The sequence below is a fragment of the Sinocyclocheilus rhinocerous genome, unplaced genomic scaffold, assembly GCF_001515625.1.
Source record: "Sinocyclocheilus rhinocerous isolate Xijiao unplaced genomic scaffold, SAMN03320098_v1.1 scaffold1708, whole genome shotgun sequence".
Lineage (NCBI taxonomy): Eukaryota > Metazoa > Chordata > Actinopteri > Cypriniformes > Cyprinidae > Sinocyclocheilus > Sinocyclocheilus rhinocerous.
This window is the reverse complement of record NW_015648635.1, coordinates 198,325-221,995: the sequence shown is the minus strand read 5'-3', so window position 1 is coordinate 221,995 and position 23,671 is coordinate 198,325. Positions and strand designations below refer to the sequence as shown.

The 23,671-nt window shown below is 36.1% G+C and overlaps 1 protein-coding gene across 4 annotated transcripts in view; it reads left to right on the top strand.

The window, feature by feature from the left end:
* Positions 1-23,671, top strand: part of mdfic (MyoD family inhibitor domain containing) — a 66,716-nt gene that overhangs the window by 16,049 nt on the left and 26,996 nt on the right. For 2 of the 4 annotated variants that reach the window (XM_016514826.1, XM_016514827.1), the window contains exons 4-5: positions 5,004-5,297; positions 10,631-11,188. In XM_016514826.1, the coding sequence (XP_016370312.1) occupies positions 5,004-5,297; positions 10,631-10,881 (545 nt within the window). In that variant the 3' untranslated portion in view covers positions 10,882-11,188. Of the gene's footprint in view, positions 1-5,003; positions 5,298-5,490; positions 5,771-10,630; positions 11,189-23,671 lie in introns of those variants that run through there. The other 2 variants (XM_016514829.1, XM_016514828.1) reach the window with 2 other exon arrangements.

Sequence of the window (23,671 nt, the reverse complement as noted above, 5' to 3'; positions counted from 1 at the left end):
GTTCTGTTTGATGGGCGTCCTAATGGGGCACAGCAAACAGCTCCACTCTTACTATGAAATATTAAAAGGCCTCAAGCCGCAAAAATACAGGGACCTACTTTTCTTTTTTTTCCTGTCTCTCTCTCTCTTTACCTTTCAGTCTCCATAGAGAGCAGTGCAAATGAGAGAACATCCTGCCCTGTCTCACCTCTTTTTCAGCATCCCTCCTGCTTGACCGAATTTTCACTGTCTTGTCTATGCCGCACCACGCTGTTGACGTTCATACATATTCGTTCTTGGGAGGTCCGCCATACTATGCTTCTACGTCTTTGGGGTACAATTTCGAATTCTTCCAGCGGAGCTATTTTCTGTGACACCAAGCCAAAGGGGTGTTTATCTACAGTTTTACATAGAGAGCGACGCCACAGTGGCGCGGCATCTCTCCTGGGCGTCCCGGCTCGCCGTCCCCACGTGGAGCGTGCGCCGAATGCGCGGTGACAAATGGCAATTATATTTGTGTGTTCTTTATGAATCCATCAAACACTGGCCTTTTAAAAATGCTCCCAGGATATTTGAGGCTGTCAGATCCAGGGGACCAAATTGGGATGCTACTTAGACAGTCAAGAAGCACTCACCCCCTGTTTGCCTGTGATGTGTTTGACAGAGTGTGTAGAGGAATACCATGTATTATTCAACTACAAATGTACACTCTCAACAGTTGTTGATATGTTGGAAACAGAGCGGTTAGAAGACCAATTTGGACTGTTTTCTTTTCCCCCCTCCCTCCCTTCCGTACCATAACATGGTATTTTAATGCGACCTGTCAGCTTGTGTACCGTTTGCAATGCAATGCTTGTTTTTTACACTTAGTGTGGGTATTCAATTTTTATCACCTATCATATCTTGGGTTGAAGGCAACATTTATATTTTATCGAGGGGAGACTTTTCTTTTGGGTTGCATCGGCCTTTGGGCTTTCACAGGGCCCATGCGATCCTATCAGTGTGTACCAGATGCCCACAACATTCTCTGTTCTGTTGTTCTGGCAGCGTATTGCAAGATGCATGTGCAACGTGTTCCTGACTGGGCCGCTTTTGAGCCTGTCTGCTGAAACAGAAGGTAAAGTAGTGTTCAGGTTAAAGATCAGGTCTGGTTCAAAATACTGTAAGGGAGGATCCATAAACCATCACCGTTGTGCCCTAGGGCAGGCCACTTAACACCAGGCCGCTCTGGGTGAACTGTCCTGACTCCTGATGTGCAAATATCAGTTATTAAATTATCGCTTTTTAATAACTGCTGTTGCTTTTATACGTTTTTAAAACTCAAAATTTTTTGTAAGGTAGCTACCAAGCATGCAGTGACATTGGAGAGCTTTTGTATTGAGGATTCTGAGATAGGGCTGCCACTAATAACTATTTTTATTTCGCTTAATCTATCGACTAATTTATCGATTAATCGATTAATCTAAACGATTAATTTCCTACAAACAAATTTTTTTTACTTAAGAATATTTTATTAAACTATATTTCATTAAACCAAATGAAATCCAAAAGTAAAGTGCAACATAAAGTGCAAGAAGCAAGTGTCCATCTCATAGTCCAAATCACTGAAATCAAAGTTCAGTATTATAGTGTAAGAATGACAACATATCCACCTGTTCTAGTCTACTACTAATAAAATATGGAAAACAGAATTTGGTAAAGATAAAACTGTAAAACTCAATTAATTAGACAGGCTTTTTGATTAATAAAATTTAATTTAACCATTAAAACAGAGTATAGAAAAATGAAAATGGAAAAAACTGAATTTGGAAATAAAACGGATTTCATAGGGCCCTATAACTATAATACATTTTTTGTGGTAATAAAAACAGATGTAAGTGAACAATAGCCTTTAAAATTACTTAAAATACATATATAATAGCAATGAGGCAATAATAATTAGTTCAAATAAAGTATCAAAAGCAAGAAATCATATGGTTTTATTGAACAAAATTGTTAAAATACATAATGTATTATAAACAATAGAGCTAATGTACATTACACATTTCAACAAAGGCCTGCAGGGGGCGCCAACGGCCTGACGGTTGTTTTTACACATTACCTGTGCGATTTAATCCTTGTTTAATATTTGGTATTTTGCCGGTTAGTCGACGCGAGCAAAATGAAGTCAAGGATTTTAAAAAATCGAATAGTCGAATAAAATCGACGAATCGCGACAGCCCTATTCTGAGACCTCAAAGACTAACATCTTACAGTAAATTTTATTGTAAGGACAGCCCTCTTGGAGTAACCTGATATTATCTTGAGAAAATCAAGTTTTCCTTGATTTATTTATTTATTTTAAGTTAAAAAAGCTTGGTGAGAACAGCTACTGTAATTCTCTTGATAAAAATAAAAACATTTATTCAAACTGCACTGCAAAAACTACTTGTTTTGAACTTACAAAAATTAGTGATGTCACTCATGATTGCACCAACATTTTATATTTTCTTTTTAATTTTAGTTGGTTTTAGTAATTTTTTGTGCTTTTGTCATTATTAATATTATTTATATTTCTATATAGTTTCATTTTTTTTCAGTTCAATTATTATAGTACTTTAATAATGACTAGGAAAGTTCCCTTTGCAACTAACTGAAATATAGTAATTTGAAGTTATTTTAAATGTAAATAAATTTAAATATTACAAATACATTTTAAAACCTTGTTTTAAAAGTTAAATTTTATTTAAAAAAAAGAAATATTTTATGTACTATTTATATCATGTTTTTATAGCTTTATTTTAATTAACAAAAACATTTTTAAATAGATTTAGCTAACAACACTGACCAGCATCTTTCTAGCCCTGAGCTTTAGGTGACCACTACCCCACACTTTGTATACTGATTATAAAATATGCTCAAATTAATTTGATCATAATTAAACAAATGAAGCATCTTGGCACATGTTTGACAGTGACTCCCTACATGTGTTTGACAGTGGGATCGCTCCTGTTTGCTAGCTGTAGTGTACATACAGATGGACAGCTGGCTGATGAGGCTGTCATGGCCTGTTTTTAATTGTGTTATTTTACATTCCCCTCAGCATCTTCCCAGGGTGATATGTTGTTATAAAGAGGTGGTCTGGATTTCTTCTGTTGTTAACATTAATAGCACAGTCAGTGTGGACCTCCCACCAAAAGAAAAAAAGTAATTAAGAGAAAACTTATTTCACATGCTGTTTGAGAAATTCAGGTGTCACTACCTTAAAACACACCACATAAAATGCAAAGATCTTTGCATAAAAGCCAGAATAAAGTTAAAAAAAAAAAAAATCCTGCAATGCTAGAAAATGATGAATAATTCAAAGGAGCCCAATGAACATGATGTGCGTATCCTGAAGGAGAGTACATAAGCAGAGCTGAATGCACACTAGTGTTACTTACAGTACTCACTTTGCCATGACTACTGTTGCATCAGATAGAGCCTCTCGGTTCAGACTGCGTGAAGACTGAAAGTATAAAAGAGTGTATTCAGGTTATGGATCACACGGCATTAGGATTGGGAATTGAGAACTAGTTTTTGTTTACATTTACATTTAGTCATTTAGCAGACGCTTTTATCCAAAGCGACTTACAAATGAGGACAATAGAAGAAATCAAAACCAACAAAAGGGCAATAATATGTAAGTGCTGTGACAAGTTTCGGTTAGCCTAACGCAGTACACACAGCACGTTTTTTTTTATAATAAATAAAAAGAAAAACGAGTAGATAGAATAGGGAAGGCTAGTGTTAAGGCCCATTCACACCAAGAACGATAACTATAAAGATAACTATATAACCAGCGGATGATATCGTCCGTTTATTCCAAGCACACGCTCGTTTGCCACTTTAAATTCTCAAGCTTGTTATAACAGGATTGATTCTGATTGGCTGTCAATATTTTTTATCGTTCATCAGCTAGAAAAAATCATTCTGAAAGTGATTCCAACGATATCGTTTCTCTGTGCCTTTATCGTTATAGCTGTGGTGTGGACTCTGCTATTCTTTAATATTAAGAATGATTTTTAGAACTATATCTTTATTGTTATCTTCATAGTTACCGTCCTTGGTGTGAACAGGCCTTTAGAGGATCTTTTTTTAATAAATAAAAAGAAAACAAGAAGATAGAATAGAAAAAGAATAGAGACTGCAAGTGTTAGAAGGTCAAGTGTTTTTTTTGCTTAAAACCAGTTCTGTTTTTTTTATTTAATTTACACATTAAAAAAACAAACAAAAAAACAACAACAACCAATCACTCTTGTGTGATGCATTAAATGTGAATAGTTAATTGCATGCTTTTTATTTTCCATTATTTTCCCCTTGAAATTACTAAAATATATTTAATATTAAGAATGATTTTTAGAACTATATCTTTATTGTTATCTTCATAGTTACCGTCCTTGGTGTGAACAGGCCTTTAGAGGATCTTTTTTTAATAAATAAAAAGAAAACAAGAAGATAGAATAGAAAAAGAATAGAGAGTGCAAGTGTTAGAAGGTCAAGTGTTTTTTTTGCTTAAAACCAGTTCTGTTTTTTTAATTTAATTTACACATTAAAAAAACTAACAAAAAAACAACAACAACCAATCACTCTTGTGTGATGCATTAAATGTGAATAGTTAATTGCATGCTTTTTATTTTCCATTATTTTCCCCTTGAAATTACTAAAATATATTGATAATTAGCTCATTAATGAACTGGATTAGGAGCCAGAATCCTTATTCGTTTTTTACAGGGCATGATGGAACATATGAATCCCTTGTGTACGTTTGAATAAACCTTGTGATTAAAATTTGGTGAATATTTGCTAAATACAAATTTCTTGTTTTGTTACTTAAAGTTTACTTAATAAAGTTGTCTTTCACATTTCGCCATAAAGTCCATTCTTTTTCTGTTTTAAAGTTCAAATTAAAATAAATGCTATAAAGGGCCAGTAACTCATCCAAAACATAATGTCTCTCTGGTCCAAACCGATGATTACAAAAAATTCTGTCTCTTTCTCTGTAGCTCAACCTCAGCCTCTGCCCCAGCTAGCAACATCCCAGCAGCATGGCATCGACGGAGAGGCTGGCAGGCAGCAGAACGGCCTGCACACTGTGCTAAGTAACGGCCACGGCACGCCCCGCAGGGTCACACAGCCACCCTCCACCAGCCCCACCTCCGAGTCCAGGAAGCACCCGTCGCCCGTCTCACACCGTGTGCAGAGAAAGCTTCGCTCTAGCCTGTCGGTCAACAGCGACAGCAGCAGAAGGAGCAAAAGCAGCTCGACGGGTTCCCATAAACCCGGCTCAACTCCAGAGGGTACATGACATCACATATGCAAACATACACTTACACTCAAACTCATATGTGCTTGCAGATTTCCTCTCCTGGTCTTCCCCTCCCTTCGCCTAACCGCAACTAATATGGGACTTTTCTGTTCTGTTTCCCATAAATGCACTGCTTTATTTAATCTTTCATAACTCAAACTAGATTGATCTCTTTATTTCTGTAGTGTTGTATTGTCTCGCAAATGGGAAGGAAAAACAGAAGGCCGAGCTGAAAAAAGCAGCTTGCACATTGTCAGGTGTGATGGTAAGGAGAGGGCAGTAATGAAGGAGATCGCTGGTGCATTAGAAATGGTCACCAAGGTGTGACCTTTTAACAAGACTGCGGAGAGCGGGGGGTCTGCCATGTGTCAACCCCACCTCAGCAGGGGCCATCGCTACCCGCTCTCACAGTGTCCTCTCATTAAGACCCGCTCTCTTCCTTGCTCCTGTGTACCAGCACCCCTTTCCTGGTTTATGTATTGTGGTTTCTTTACAGCATGATGTTCAATCATGCTTGTCTGATACCATAACCTTTTTAAATCAAGCAAAGGCTTGCACCTGTTGAGCACTTTTAGATTCTCTGTAAAGCCGTTTTTATGGTATATATGTTTCATTTGACGTGCCCTGGCATTCAGCTGAATTAGGACTTATATAAATAGGACTAACTATCTAGCTATATATTTTAAATTTAAATTTTTTTTTTTTTTAAATGTTTATTCATTTATTTGTTTAGCCTTTTATGTTTATTCATTTATTTATAGCCTTTTGTTCACAGTCTCTAACCATAATTATATGCTTAATGCATAGTACATTGTTGGTGTTTGCTGTTGCTACAGTATTTGTTTTTAGTAAGAGAAGAGCTTCTTGTACTATATTTATTGGACAATCATTTTTTTAAATGTATTTGTAAAAATAATTAGAATACAATCTTGAGTGCAGGTTGAGTCGTCAATTCATTTCTATATTCATTTCTATATTCTATGATCTATAAATCATTTTTATTTATTTATTTATTTTTAATATTAGGATTTGTTTGCACAAAAGCAACCATAGGCACATACATCTATTGGGGACACTTGATCCTGTGTGTGAACAGGCAGGAAAGTATGTGAACATTTTCCAAGACTGGAAAGTTTTCGAAAGGATTTATCACTCAGGTGATTCGCGAGTAGGAGCCTACTGCGAGGTACGTGTATATAAATAGGACTTATAGACTAGCTATTTTATTATATATTTTAAATTTAAATTTTTTTTTTTTTTAAATGTTTATTCATTTATTTGTTTAGCCTTTTATGTTTATTCATTTATTTATAGCCTTTTGTTCACAGTCTCTAACCATAATTATATGCTTAATGCATAGTACATTGTTGGTGTTTGCTGTTGCTACAGTATTTGTTTTTAGTAAGAGAAGAGCTTCTTGTACTATATTTATTGGACAATCATTTTTTTAAATGTATTTGTAAAAATAATTAGAATACAATCTTGAGTGCAGGTTGAGTCGTCAATTCATTTCTATATTCATTTCTATATTCTATGATCTATAAATCATTTTTATTTATTTATTTATTTTTAATATTAGGATTTGTTTGCACAAAAGCAACCATAGGCACATACATCTATTGGGGACACTTGATCCTGTGTGTGAACAGGCAGGAAAGTATGTGAACATTTTCCAAGACTGGAAAGTTTTCGAAAGGATTTATCACTCAGGTGATTCGCGAGTAGGAGCCTACTGCGAGGTACGTGTAACAAACGCTATCATCTCCTCACGGATTTAACAGAAATGTGTATCTTAAAAGGCGTCATAGTTTTCACATCTTAATTGGAGGTGGGGTGGGTGAACAGTTCAATAAGTCTGTCTCATTACAGCTTGTGTGCGTGAATGCATTATTTGTAGAACTGTGTTTTGAATCAATATGTTCTCTCTTAAGTAGTAATTTCCCCCTGGAAAACAGCAAGCTGTTGTGTTTTAATGTTTACACGGATTACCATAATCTGTTTGCCTGTGAAATTAGCCTCTAAACAGCCTGGGAAGCTGAAGAATAAAGCTTTACAAGATCTCTGCTCAGGGGATTGCGATTCCTCGTGTTCTTGGCTGCCGTCGCTGGCTGCGATAACGGCAACCCCAGCAGAAAATCAACTAATTGAGAGATCTTTTGTTCTGTTGCGGGTGGGTTAGGACCTTGAGTGATGGCATGTTTGTGATTGTGTTCTGTTGTAAGCACGCAGTCGTCTAAAATCCCTCTGACAAATTCAATTAAGGCTGCGGGATGTAAGCAGAAAGCTAGCGCGGTCATTAGTGGTGCATCGTAATGCCATGTTTTTCCCATCTTTGCAGATTCCCCAGCGTATCTGGATCTCTCTTTCGAAAAGTTTACTGTGCACACTTCCGTATTGACTGCAAATTAACTGCTTTTTTATTTTATTTTATCCCCCTCTCATTTGGTCTCTAAAGCCGCTATGTACAACCCATGCACCAGTCAGTCTGTCTTCATTTGAACGTTCCCGCATCGCTTGCCGGTCTGCGACTCTTCCAGCTTGTTTTATGTCATGCTGCCTTTCTTTTTGATGTTAGCCTTTGGAGTTTTCCAGATGTCTCAAACTATTTCCTCCGAGGTGCTGGGGCTGTTTTTGGCCTGGCGGAATCTGGGCATCTTCCGCTCGGTCTGACATTAAACATGAACCCTCTCATTGGGCCGATGTCAGTTTTGCAGCTGAGATAAGGCAGCCCGTCTCCTGTGTACATTACACAGACTCTCATTCCTTAAGATTCACACTAATCGCTGCTGATAAATTATACATCCAAGGGAATTCATTATGTACTGTAACTTTTAAATTTGTTTCTCGAAATAAATTGTTAGTTAAAAAAGGGACAAGAAAAATAGTGAAAGAATCGATGTGGACACATGTAATTTTTCATACTTGTTTAATAGGATGGTGCAGGGTTAGTATAGTTAACTAAAACTAAAACCATAAAAAAAATTATTACTTGAGATTAAACTGTAAATAAAATAAAATAAAATAAACTTGAACTTATTTTATTTCAGCTAGTTGCCAAGGCACATTTCTCACTTTTGTTTAGTTTAACTTGATGTACTAAAATAACTAAAACTGAAATAAAATTAATAAAAACTATAGACATTTAAAAACTAATAAGAATAACAAAAACACAACAAAATTTCTAATACTTTAACTTAAAATGAAAACAAAAAATATTTTAAAAAAATCTATATATTAAAAAAACTAGAATAGTATCTCGATAGTAAAATAGCACATGGTGCAAATTTAATCACTATTAAATGAATCGCTAATCAAATAGCAAGCATGCCATTTTTGATTCATATGTTTTGTATACGAGTAGTTTACTTGTAAACAGTTGATGTAGCTGTCACATAATTTGGCAATGGAGAAATCTAAAAGTATGTCTGTTTGACCTTTCAGAAAGCTAGTGTTTTAAGCATTTGGTGGGCCTGTATGCAAACTTGTTTCATGTTCAAACACTGTCCAGGCTGCACAGCACCACCGCTGGTCAGCTCCACTGCCTAAAAAAATAAAAAATCACTTTGATCAAACAAACATGAGCATCCAGTGGTCTTCAGGCCCCGTCCTTGGTCTCTCTCCCCCCTCCTCACCAGAGCTCAATCAAACCCAGCGATCTCTCTGACAGCCCACCACGGACTGATGAAAGCCATGCAAATTCACGTTTTAGACTGATAACGATACACACCACATCGCTGTGATTTCTCCAATGCACCGCGGTTTGGGTTCTACAGTTGATTAGAGGTCCGAGCGGCACGTCCGGACTGGTAGGGGTTCACTGTTATTCTCTACGGCACGGTTTATGCTGAAGCGCAATGTGTGCGTCTCACTGCTTATTGAAGCTTTAATCTTAGTTTGAGTAAAAGATGTTCTCTTTTCACTTTGCTGTTTTGTTTTAGTTGCGTTTTTTCTGTAATGCACGTTAACTTTGTATGTCCTGTACATATTACCACACTGCAATCTGATTGTAAAGTAAATGAGTATTTATCATTTTGTCAACACTCTACTGAGTGATTTAAGGATTCAGCTCTTAATAAGTCAGTTATCTATACTGAAGAAGAAAAAAAATTGGTGTAGAAACACTATTGACACAGAAAATGCTAGTAAATTTCACAATTAATTACAAAGACACATTAAACACATTGATTTAAATGTGAAAATAGTAGAAAGACTAAACAAGCATTTTTTTTGTAAAACGTTCTGCAATAGTCTAATTAGGCCTACAACTTTTTAAAATCTTTTTTTTTTTTTTTTTACAGTGTACCACAACTTTTTTTGATTTATTATTTTTACACACAAACAGGATACTTTGGTTATGTTAAAATTAATGAATAAATAATGATTTTTTATTAAGTATCCTAAAAGATTGCTAATAAGCACTCAAACAAAACTTTTTTTTTAGTTACTTTAGATTTTTGTAATGCAAACATTAATTAATTGATTTTATTTATTTTCCCAACAGATGGACAGATCATACGGTGTTGATTATCAGATCCTCAGATGGTCATTTTAAGTTAATATATATTCATGAACAGGCTACTTAGCTGTTTGGTTACTCTAAGTAAATACAGAGTGTTTATTTTATTATTTATTTTATTATTTTTTATAAAATTTCCCAAAAGATGGTCAGCCAGTGCTCCTGCAAAACTGTGTATCCATGTCATCTTAAACAAAAGTAATTTGGCATAGTATGTGGCGGCCCTGCGAGAGGAAGGTTAAATGTTAATCAGAGATGAGAGAAACGGCAGCATTAACACGCCAATTTGCTGGCGAAAATGTTGGACGCTGTTAATCAGCTTTACGTGACCAACCCTGTGCTTTTGCATGATAATAACCCCATTATTCACAAAGCTACTAATCAACCCAAAAGTGGAATTCATACTCTGATTCCTCTTTTGCTCTCACCGCTGCTGAACCGCCGTCTTCACCTCCTACACACACACATACACACACACACACACACGACACATACACTGTAGAAAGCTTTTATTGTTAGTCAATATGATCAAAACAAACAGAAATAAAATTTCACTTTTAAATAAAATAATAAATATTTTCCTTTATAAAATATACTGTTTAATTGATTAATACTAAGTCCAATTTTTGTTATTTGATTATAAAAGTGAAGTGTGTAGTTTTTGCGCCACTGGCGAAACCAAACCAAATAGCTAAAATGATCCCACGAAATGTAGAAAATGACACTACTTTAAATACTTAACAAAATAATTTTGTATGTTTATTCTATGTTTTTGTTTTATTCTGCCCACTGCAATACTCTGAGAGCAGACTGCTGTGTCCACTGCATCCTGGCCTGCCTGTTTTGTGAATTTCTCACTCTGTGCAATATGGTGGTGGCTCAGGCATCGTGCGGCACCTGCACATCAGAAGCCTGTTGCTGCTGCTGCTGCGCAGATGACCTGGGAGACGACTGCAACTGCCCCTGTGACATGGACTGTGGCATTATGGATGCGTGCTGTGAGTCCTCGGACTGCCTGGAGATCTGCATGGAGTGCTGCGGAATCTGTTTCCCAACATAAAAGCCCTGATGCATGCAGGCCACAGCCAGGACAGATGTTGAACGAGAGCGTGTGTGTCTGTGTATGTGTGAATGAGAGCTAGGGAGTGTTTTTTTCACACTTGTGAAAAATCTGTTCCTAAGCTCAAGATGACCATAAAGTTCATAAGAAAGAAGGACTAAAATACATTACTTCACATATCCTCGTAAACTAAAAGTGCATAAAGGCATAGATATTCAGCGCTTTATATTCAATGCTTTAACGTATCAGAGCTTGTTCTATTTACTGTTTTTACATCTCTTTGCAGAGGTTTTTAACATATTTCTTTTGTTTTTAAAGACACTTCACACTTTATAATTTTAAAAACTTGCAGATGTTGAAATTAAAACAGTAGACGTCACACAACTTGAGGTCGCTCTGCACATCACTGTAATTTGAGTGGAAACCATAGCGCTTTCACACTGTCAGAGGTCAAGCCTTTGTGGGTGTTAAGTGAGATTCTTATTTTGAACTGTTTCTGAAAAACAGAGAGGGTTGTTTAAGTGATAGCCAATTTTGTAAGTCTTTATTTAAACTGCATCTACTGTAGCTCATTTAATTAAATGTCCCTAAGTTCGTGGAACGACATTAGCGGTTAGCTTTCTGGCGCTTTAAAGACACATGAACCGGATACAAAGAATAGCATAGAATGCAGATGCCGAAATCCACTTTATGCAAGATTTTTTGGTCTGTACTTGACTTTTTGTTTTTCTTTATTAAGCCTCTGCTAAAGATACACTATAAAAGCACCGTTTTGCTTTAGTACTTAGGTGAATACTGAATACACTATTGCAAAGTGTTATTTTTCTTTGACTGTTAAATCATACATGTAGTTCAGATTGCATTGCCTGAGGCTTTCTTGTGAATTGTACAAAGCTGGCATTTGTCGGCATTATGTAAGCTAATGTTAGCATCACAACGTGAACACAGTTGATTTTTTGTTCATAGTGCGTAATGCCTTCGGTACGCTGTGCGTTTGTGATTTGTCTGACTCATCTCGTCAAAACTGCTTACGACATACTTGCCAAACTGCACTTCAGAACACAGTGTGACTGAACTGACCTGAAACATTCAACTGAACCCGGTTCAAAACAAACAACTTTACCTCTACAGACTTTACCTCTCCAGAATCAGACTAGTTCTTGAGTCTTTTGACGAGACCCACTTTTAAACCTAACTGACATAGACTGGCTCGTTTACACTGAGAATATGCAAAAGTATAGTTGCCTTAAGATACTATAAAAGTTTGTTCAAATGAATGAAATGTATTTTAATAGTAAGCAAACTAATACTCACATCATTTTCTTGAGATTTTAATTTACAAAAAATTTTCCAGATTATATATATATTGACAAGAGCTTGAAAAATGCACATAAATATATTAATACAAAAATATATACATTGACATAAATACATTGATGTAAAATCTCCCTTCTCAGAGCAAAACTATTAAATTAAAAAATGATTAAGATAAAAATGAAAATAGGCAGTTATTTAAATTTAATCGCAACACAAATGTGTCAAATTTCAGACGACCAGACGAAAATGTAATAGTCTTATTAAAAAAACAACAACCATGCTTTCCACATATAAAAATTCAGGTGCCATAATTATGAAACTTTTTTTTAATAGAATGTGAATATATATCTGTATTCATACTGTATTCAGCCCGTTTTGATGTTTCTATGTTTTTCCTCTTTGTCCTCAATTCACTTTTTAGATGTTTTCAGTATGTACCAAGCGTTGTTTTGTTAATGGACCATCAACATTACAATTTTCTAAAAATAAAATGTTAAACAGGAGACCAAGATGTCTGTACCTGCTTGTGATGCGGAATTGTGTGATTATTCACTGAAAAATTGACTACACGCTTTTTCTCAGAAAGCCGCCCGTGGTCTGAATGTTTATCAGGTGCATGTCATGCATCAGTGCATCTGGGCTGTTTCCCATCGCATTCAGGCATGTGGTAATTGACTCACCTGTACAAGGTTCAGAGATGGATATAATGTATATCGTTAGCATCATAGTCGGCGTATCAAATTGTAATGTCTCCAGAGAGATTTTAAAGGTTTGTGATAGATTCAGGATGGTATGTCACGCTGAATATTAAATTGGCTGAGGCGTTTTAGAAGGTGGTTGATGACGCTTCCAAATGACACGACTTTGCCCCTTTGTCAATTAAAGGGGTCATATGATGTTGCTAATACAGCGAGAATAAGTTACGCCTTCTTTCTTTGCGTGAATATTTGGGCGGCGTTATGCAAATCTTTCCACATCGTGACGTAGACATGTGGGGTGTGTTAGAACGAGCCGTTTTAGGTAGGTGTGGCTGACTCTTAACTTTTATAAAGAATATCTCTTTGGATTTGAGACTTTAGTCTTTGCAACTTTACAGATCTTCTTTATGCACCAAGAGCTTGTAACACTCCAAAGAGAAAGGAAAAATTGAAATCGCATCATATGACCCCTTTAACAGAAGTGTTTCCCCTTTTGTTCGTTACATACGATAATATACATAACATCCTTTGCAATGCATAATGCTCATATTTTGTTTTGAAATATTGTTTGGTTAATTTTGAAGTTTTAACGAGTAAAGTTTTGTAAAAAGGTGAAGAATACCTGTTTAATTAACCCTCTAAATTTTTCAGTTTCTTATAAACATATTAATGGCTAAAGTCTGATTACACTGGGCTACAATAATATGTAATCAGCATATTATATATATATATTTTTTTTTTTAATTTTTTAACACGACTGTTCCAAAGGTTGGGTTGGTGAGAATTTTTTTTTTTTCTCTTATGCTCACCAAGGCTGCATTTATTTGAGCAAAAATATTATAAAACATTAATATTGTGAAATATCATTATAAACTTTAAACTGTTTTGTGATGGAATGTATTTTAACATTTTATTTATTCCTATGATGGCAAAGCTGAATATTTAGCACATGATCCAACATGTCTGATTATTATCAATGTTGAAAACAGTTACTCTACTTAATTTGTTTGTGGAAAATATGCTTTTTCAGGATTATTTGATGAAAGTTAAAAAAAAAACAACATTTATTTGAGATCATTTTTTGTAACCATATAAAAAATCTTTATTGTAACTTTTGGTTAATTTAATGCATCCTTAATGAATACTGAAGTTTATTATTATTGGCCATTAGCCACCTTGGTTTTTAATGACTAAAATCTGTCTTTTAATAAAACTCATTCACTAAACAAATAGAGATTGTGCCGCTACATCAGAAGCATGGACACCCGTATTACATAAGTCAGGAGAAACAGGAGTCTTTCCCTCTGGCTGGTGGTCTTCTCTGACCTATGACATACCTTTGTCCTTGTTAACCTCTCAATTAACCTCGACACCACCCCACCTGTGCTGCCTTCTGTTCCCACCGACAACCTGCTGCCGCCCCCCTCACTTCCTTCTCTCATTTTCTGCACAGATACCGCCTGCCAGAAAATTACCATCTTATTTCACTAATAGCATTGCTGAAAATATTGGAAGTCGTCTCTAATCACATGGGAGAGTTTTTTTTGGTTCTTTTTCCTCCATATTCTTCCACTTTTTTTCTTGTTCAGAAAGAGGGGGAGTTGAGAAGTCCAGGTAAGTGTGCAGTGACCTTTTCACAAAGTCATCCACCTCTTCTACTTTTAATCAAACCCCCTCTGTTCCTCTCTGTGCCACCGCTTGTAATGCCACAATTAAGGTGGCTCCATTGTTTCTGTTTTCAGGCTGAAGAGACGTTGCGCTCCTTGGTACCTGGGTCATTTCTCTTACAATATTAAATAAGTCATTAGAGACCCGTGACCACCACCCCCACCCCGTATGGCTGAAATGACTATCTGCCGTTGCCCGCCACCTTTTGTAGTACTCTAAAATCGCTTATTCAGAGTTGTAGTTGCACCGTTCTTGCATCATAAGAGGACACACAAATATGCGGTTTGATTTGTGCAAGCGTGTAGTATGATATTGAATGATAAAGAACTTAAAGATGATAACTACCGCCGTCTGGCCATCAGCTACATTATGGCTGCTTTAGTGATAATAATGACAGAAGGACTGTAGATCCAAAGCAGTGCTTCATTATTCTGAAATATGTATATGTAGAGGGATGGATATGTGGCCTTCAAAGGTTATATTTTCTGTACAGTTAAAATTCTTAACATTCGTAGGCACTTTGTGGATTGTAAATTAGACCCCTTTGTCAATTAACAGAAGTATTTCCCTATTTGTCAGTTATATAATATCTCTTGTGCTGTGCTCAAAGTCACCTAATTTGGTGTTCCCAATCTAAAACGACCAGCTTTTTGAAAATTGCTTGTAAATTTCTCATGCTATATTATCACCAAATCTCAATCTTTTTGTCAGCTTGTTGTCTTTTGATTAGCAGATGTTTTGTATTTCTTTTTGGAACTGATTGGTCATAGGCCTCATTGATCTGAGACTATGCACCTCAGTTTTTGAGTGGGGAAAAAAGCATTATTTGTGGATAATTTTGACAATAAATAAAGTTGTTATACCAGTGTAATAACATTACCAATAACTAGCATATTTGGGAAAACAAAATTCCTTTCCTGGTCAAAATGACCAGAACACAACATCAGGAATATATCATCGTCATTTGCAATGCATAATGCACATTTTTTTGTTTTGAAATATTTCTTAGATAATGTCTAATAAGTTTTATTTAATCGATTTTAGTAAAATTAGTGTTGAATAACTGGTCATTTAATTAAAGAAATGTTGCCTTGTGAACCGAACCCATCCCTTTTCTTGAAGTCAAGCACTTCTGTTCATCACCATATGCATTATGTACCATCCTGCCCTGACATCAGAGTCAATGAGGGGTTTGAGTGGACAGTCTTTCAGATATTAGTGTTTGAAAGGTAGATCTGTCAGTCAGGTAAGCAAAGGCAAGACGTGGAGGGCATGGAAGGGGGAAAAATAGAGTTCAAGAAATGTCACTCTCAATTAATCTCCTCAGGTCCTGTCCCCATTAAAACCCTCACACATGAGGGATGCTTTACAATGCAAATGGCCTCATTACCTAGCCAACTTAATTGAATGTGACAAGGGCCAGGAATCTTTTGCATTCAATATTTTTGTTTTCTTGTAATTTCGGTGCAGATTAATTTTTTTATTTTTTTTGGGAACGAGGAAAAATAGCTCCTGTTAACCTATGACAATCACCTCATGACAAACAGCTTGTCATATTGTGCATTTATCTTCCTTTTTGGAATTTTGTTTAAAATAGACATGACAAATGAAATGTAAATGGTTTGCAGGTTTGTATTTTGTATTTCAGCTCTGCCTCATTGTACTCACACCTTAAATATTTAAAGACCCCCTCCATAAAACCTTTGCTGCTTTACACGGGCCCCGCATGCTGTTTAATCTCTCTTTACCTGCAGGCGAAGCAACAGCAATGTAACGACAGCAAGCGGTAGTTAGTGAGATCAGGAAAACAAGCCCACAGCCACAGACGGGGCACGGAGCGGTTCAAAGTTTCTACGGTTCGTCTTTTTGAAGTTGAGCACTGACAACACCGGCTTTGGGTTTAAAATGAAAGAGACACATTGAGACGTATTTTGAACATGTCTTAGCTTTTCATATGCAACTTTTTCAACTGCTTACCAAGAGTTAGCTGTGAAGGCTTGTCTAGCCTATTAGCAAGACATTAAAGTTCTGCACTTCCCTAAATGCATTGAACCATGGGAGAGGCAAATTGAATTGGACCCGTGGTTCGGAAATGCCTGTTTACTTGCTTGTTCGCAGTCCTTGAGCTATAAATTAGATGTCACCTTTGCTACTTGTCATTCTTTGATATGGATGTGTTGTGGGTACCAAAGCAGGAGGGTTGATTGTTTGCTCTTAACATCACTTAAATGAAAGGCCTCAGTAGCATGTAGTCATTCTCAGTGATTGACAGTTTTGTTTGTCGTGATGCTTTGAGCTTGTGCATTTTGATCCACACACACTGGATTTGACGGTAATTATGTAAAGGCCTTTAAATATGCATCTTGAACGTGCAGCACATTTAGCTATTTATGGTTTTGTCAGTCAGCAGTGGAATACATGGTTTATGAAAGATAAACAGTTTAATCACTTAGTTTTTTCAGTCTGATATCTTGTGGTGAGGTTAGTGGCTTGTCAAATCTGGCTAGCATATTTACTCAAGTCTGTCAGTGTGAAGATCTGATCCTGTCTTTGCACTCAAAACATTATGATAGAGTGTGCAAGGATGAATATCACAAAACCGATATTTTACCCTCAAATCAACTAAGAAATGAAATGATGTGTATTTTGTTTGAAGAAAATGAAGCCTATTTTGGGATCATTATTATGATTTCTATCAGTATGATAGAGCATTTACATTGTGGCTTTTATTTTCATGACAACTTCCTGCAAGGTTCTTATTACTGTAATAGATAGATATACATTACATTATTATATAAATACATTACACAAGGATACTCAATTTTATATGCTTTTATCTATGTTCACGCCCTGGACCATATAAAAAAAAAAAAATGATAGATAGATAGATAGATAGATATTATAATATAAAAATACTGTTATTAATATTATTACGATCAGCTCAACTATTTAAATTTAAAAAAAGACCAACCAAAGCACCAAAACTAATAACATTTCTTTCCCTGGTTGCACCAGAGATCATCAGTCAGAACAAGGTTAGAAAATATTAAATCCTGTTTTCTGCTGTAATTACACCATTACAGATGCTCTTGATTTGTTTGTCAGACTCCTCAGACAATAGCTACACCTGTTTATGTCTCTGTTTTACTTGTTTATTCACCATACAGAGGCAACCTGTCAGGCTGACAGGTACGATTTGTTGCATTTCCACAATAGCGTGGTGTTTATGCCTGCATCTGATTGTTGCATCACTGGGCGACGCAAGGGAATACAGGGAAACTTCACAGGTGTGCGAAACGTGCACCTGCAGTCTGCTCTTGCAGGGAAAACCACTTGTGTCCTGGCACCACCCTCATAATAAATGTGCGTCCTGTGGTATTTCATGGAAATCCGCCACCCCAACTTCCTAGACTTGTTCATTCGTTTATCTAAGGCAGGGGCATAGATTATCATACTCGAAGCCGGAGGGCGCTCTCGCGCAGAAAGTCGTATGAGGAAATTCATAATATGGACAAAAGCGTCCAGCTATCGCTGTATGAAAACAGTTGTTTTCAGAAAAACAGAAACGTTTGGAAACATGAAGACTTTAAACATACGATTGCGACAATATGGTTTATTTGTGTAAATAAATAACTATTCTGCCTTATTATGTGATAAAAAAAAGTTTGTAGTATATAAGCAAATCCCTCATTCCACTGTTCTCGCAATACTTGTGCATTACTGAATATGATATATTTCCTGCATTATTATGTTATTCAGGTCAAACGCATGTGTATGCACTAAATTGCAACATAAAAGGTTTAATGTCAGATTCTGCTGTGTTCTGAGCAAAAGGTTAAGGAAGGACCGGAATGCGACCCTGGAAGTATACGTGTCTTGTGGAAGATTGGAGCGATTGTGGCTTCTCTTTCTCATCTCAGTCCCACTTCTAAGAATCGAAAGTGACTAACAAAGAGAAATACTCCACTGCCTGAGGAATATTCATGATTTGGCTTCCAGGTTAAAAATGTATATGCAAATTTACTACATTAGAACATGCATAGGTTGTTAATAAATTAGCACGTGGCAGAAACAATTCTGCTTAGCGGGATGAATCACTGTGCAAGCTGTCAGCTGTTGCATTGTTCTGGATAGAATGTGATGCTGAGACGGCAACACAGCCAGTGAACTGTGATGTTAGTGTACCGGCTCCTAAATCTCAGGGCACTGGCAAAAATCGTGTCTTTTGTGTGTGTTGGCTGAAAGGGATTGTGTTGGTGTGCGTGCATTCGTGAGTGTTTTAAAGCTCAGGATTTATGAAGTAGGACAGACAAAGCCAGTATAATATTACCTCTGTTTGGAATGAAATGATGCATAATTTATTCCGCCTCAAAAGGAAATATCCGCCTTTTTCTCATCTCTTAAATTACGGATATGAATTTGGTAGCGCCATGTCTGGACCGTCTTCTGTGAATTTACAGTCGCCATTTCCTGAAAATGATGCAATATACCTGATCACTATTATTATTTTCGCAACTACTGAGGAAGTCAATGAGCAGTTATACATCTACCCAGAGGGAAGTTTTATTATTCAGAGGTTGCTTTGTCATAGGATTTTAGTTATGTTTTAATATCAACTTTGTCTTAGATATTTCTCTTAAGGTTGCTTTTGGAGCAATAGGATTATGCAATTGTTATCATTGTTATTAAATTGTTATTATGCAAACCTACAGTAGGAATTAAAAGCTAAAATGTTAGTGTTTACAGGTTGCAGTTTTATAGCTCCAGAAATGTAATTAACTTATTTAACTTAATTGTTTCCTAGAAACAGAGTAAATGCAGAGCAAGTGGAGAATTTTTACTTTTTACTGTAAGTCTCCTCAGATGTTTCTCCTAAAATTATTAAAACAGAAATAAATGAGACAATTATTGACAATACAGTAGGAGTGCATACCTATGACATTATTTTGGATCGCAGTTTGATGTTGTAAGAATTTGAGGAATGTTTGAGTTCAAATTGAGGTCTTTGACTTTTGATTGCACTTGTCAGCACAATTTAAGACATTGTTAAGAGAAGAAACATCTGAGAAACTGGAGCCTTGAGAGGAAAACTCACCATTTTCTCTCCATTTAATCTCATTGCTGCCTAGGAGAAAAAAAAAAGATTTTAAAGAGATCTCATATCTGATTTTTCTTCCCTGTAATCTTTCTTCAGGTATCCTCAGTCTTCAATCCGAAGTTCAATCCGAGCAGGGTTACCTATGTGTCTGACCATGCATGAGCGTATCAGTGTGTGTCTGCTTGCATCAGCTCTTTGGACCTCTAAGCCTGTGATTTTGTGAGTGTTTACATTCTGTTGTGCCAGCTGGTATTGCGTGGCACTTCTTCTTGCCCCGTCCCAGATTAGCATAGCAAGATCTATGGAGTGCCACAGCCTGACATTCTATTTGTGAAGCCCTAGTTGCAGTCGTGTAAGATGTCAAGTGACTCGCAGTGAGTTTTAACAAGCTCCATTTGTTCAATCTCCTGTTTAAACATTCCGTACACATCGTAGCATATCCTTAAAGAGGCTCCCCTATCTTTTAATTAAGTCCCAGACTAATGTGGCACTTAATCGACTAATCAGGAGATTTTGTTTTCTCTAATTTACTGGAAAAACCAGCAGCACATAAGCTTTTTAATATCAACAGAATGGGACAGTCACAGCTGCCGCAGAAATTGAAGGTGTCGCTAGGGAAGGGGGATGTTGGGCAGGGCGTCTTTTTATCCTTGGTTTAGTCTGTGACTAAAACTCTTTGACAGCTACAATGTGTCAGTTCTGGGCAGATTTCTTTGTTTGTCATAATGAAACTGCCTTCATAAGCCATTCTACTTCTACAATGTGACAATTTAGGAACTTAATTGATATTATACATCAGTAGTTAGCTTTGTTTCCATGTTCTGAATATAACTTATGCAAAAAATCAGTACACCACAAAAAAATTTTTTTAGTACAGCAGTATTTCTATCCCATGTATTTAAAACAAATCTGTATAGAAATAAAAAAATAAAATGATAATAATTATTTATGCAAAAAAAAATCAAGATATTTCAAAAACTATTTTAGAATAAAGCAAAAGCATTTCCATCTCTTGTGTTCTGGAAAACAGAACTGTCATTGGGAAAAAAATAAAAATAAAATATATAATAAATAAAAAAATTCCTTGTTCCAAAAGTAATTAATGCAAAAAAAATAATAATATATATATATTGTAAAAACATTTTTTTCTAATAAAGCAGCATTTGCATCCCATGTCTTCAAGAAAACAGAATGGTCATTGGCCAAAAAAATATATATATCTAAATATTGCAACAATTATTTTTAATAAAGCACCTTTTTTCATCCCAAAAATAGATGAATTAATTGTATAATAGTTTAGTTCAAATGGTTTTCAAGTCAAAGACAAAAATACAGCCAAAATCAAACACGTGCAATAGTAAAGCTTCTAAATAGTTAGTGCATAAATACAGGTTGTGAAAAGGTCTGGGTGGTAGCTAGAGGTTTTCGTTTACTAAATCTGGTAAACAAAGCTCTAATTCAAGCGAAATGATTCCAGCATGTGCGACAGAATCTGTGGGATTTAATGTGTATCAATGCCTTTAGGACATAAAAACTGGCTTGTATAGTGAGTGTAACTGTGTTGCATGGAGTGCAAATGTTTGAAACGGTCCACAGATGCTTTATGTAGGACTTCTGGTGAGACACAACAGTTTATGTGTGTGTGTTTTTGGACAGCTAGCTTTGATTTCATGGCAACATGGCCTAGAAGAAAAAGAGTTTAACCTTAGATCGTAAAAAAGGTTTGTTAGACTTCAAGGTGTCAGGCTTCGACATGCACGGATTCTGAGTGAATGGAAAAGTCCTGTCAGGAAGGTTGCTTCGAGGGCAGCAGATCTGAAAAGATTGTAAACAATGACTCATCGGCATGTGCCAGAGCGAAAAGGAAGGAAGGCAGAACTCCTGTCCATGTCGCTCACAGGATGAACACTGTGGCCTGGACACAATCAGGCCTCTGTTTTAGTCTTGCAAAACAGAGATTCATGCTTTACGAGAACCCGCCCATAGGCCAGTCATGCTGTGTGATACACAGAAGGGGTTTTCCCACCTGCTTGTTTCTGTCTCTTTCTCTCTTTTTCAGCACAAAGAGACTTTTTCTGCAGTGCATGTGATGTGATGCATTAGGGCTGGGCGATACATTTTATTGCAGTCTCGATATGATATTGTTTAACGATGGTAAGCTCTGGACACTTTTACTCGATATGGACTAATCTAACAGTCTATCAGGCATCAGAAATAAAGGCGACAACAGCCAGTCAGTGCATGTCGCTAATAAGTCTGCATGTTCTGTGTGTCTCTGTGCGAATGAATGGTGTGGTTTTGTCCGATACACAGACTCAAACACATGTGACGCCCATTGTTTTCAACATCTGCATCTCATTATATGTAGACATGGACACATGAACTTCATCTCCAGAGCTGCTCTGAGTGTCACTTCACTAGCTTTTCACCATTTCATTTGAGAAAAGCTAGGCAATACACACTGCAACTTAAATGCTTCATGAAAAACCAGCAAAAAAAGTAATATTATACAGCAAAGATCCTTTTCCATACGTGTTTTTTTTATACAGTTCTGTTGTGCAGCATCTTATTTGACAAAAAATAAAAAAAATCCAATATTTTGTTGTAAATCAATTGTTGCATTCATTTGATTACATTTAAAAGATTGATTAAATTGTTTGAGTTTTATTATTGAATTTTTATTAGACACCATTTTTGATGATAAATTTGTATTAAATCATAAAACACATAATTTAGGGGCCCTATTGGAGTTTGTGAAAAGCATTTCCTTCCCCATTAATGGTAAATGAATATTATGATAAATATCATGTGATATGGAAAATAATATCATAATATTTTTTACAATATCGCCCAGCCCTAGCCAGTTCACATACTATCCATTATGCACAATAAGAATTAGTGCCAAATGTCAAATCATAGTATGTCAAAAGGTAACCAGATTGCATACTTTTCTGGTAGATTTTCAAAGCACTTTCTTTGTGCTGTAAAAGAAGAGGTTGTGGCATAATTGTTCTGTTCTGACTGATTCTTTCTCGTTGAATGTCCTGTTTTGTATCTGAAATGTGTCAGATTACGGTCACAAAGTAGGAAGCTGCTTTAGTGTTGACTTAAAATATATAAAGCTACAAGTCAAATGACTTGGATTAGCTACATTTTAATGCTTGCATGTGATGAGGAAGACTCAAGTCAAGTCAAGTCAAGTTTATTTGTACAGCGCTTTTCAGTACTCAGTGGGGTTTTTTTTTTTTTGGTGTGGTTTTATGTCTCACCACTGGTTCATTGTGTTATGACATATTCTTAAGTATGTACTTCATCATAAGAGATGTACATACTATTAGTGTGATTTGGAACACAGCCACACTCATTAGCTGCAATAAATATAACAGAGAATCAGTGTATAAAGTAAACACACAGAGTCATTAAGACAGCAGCGCAAATACATCAGACATTTATTAGCATAAACACTCCAACGAATATACATGCTTTGAGGTAGATTCTATCACACGTATGCGGCAAACATACAAGAAGAAAAACAAAATCCCTGAATAAATAATTAAATCTCTTGTGACAGCGCACAAAGCTTCTGTGATACATTAATTGGGTGAAATTAGCATGAATTAAAGCAAATAAGTGTAACGTGTAATTTATTACTTTCTAAGCATACTTTCGCCATGGAAGTCTCAGATTTCCCCCAAGATTGCTTTAACAGCTATAATGCATTTCTTAATTTACTCTGTGGAAAATCAATTTTTTCAGAGTTCATTAAGCACCAATATGTTACAATGCAGCTCCCCAGAGTACGCAGCAGAAAAACATTATGCAAATTGCTGCGAGCGCATTCTCAGTATGTAAATAGATACTAACACTAGTGTCAAGTCTCTGTGGAAAGCTTTGTTAGTGAAACCTTTTGTTTCACTGCTTTCTGTGATATTGCTAATGAAAATAGCTTTCGCCTCGTTGCTTTCGAGCAATATGTCTATAAGTTTTGCAGTTTGCAGCATTCTTTGCT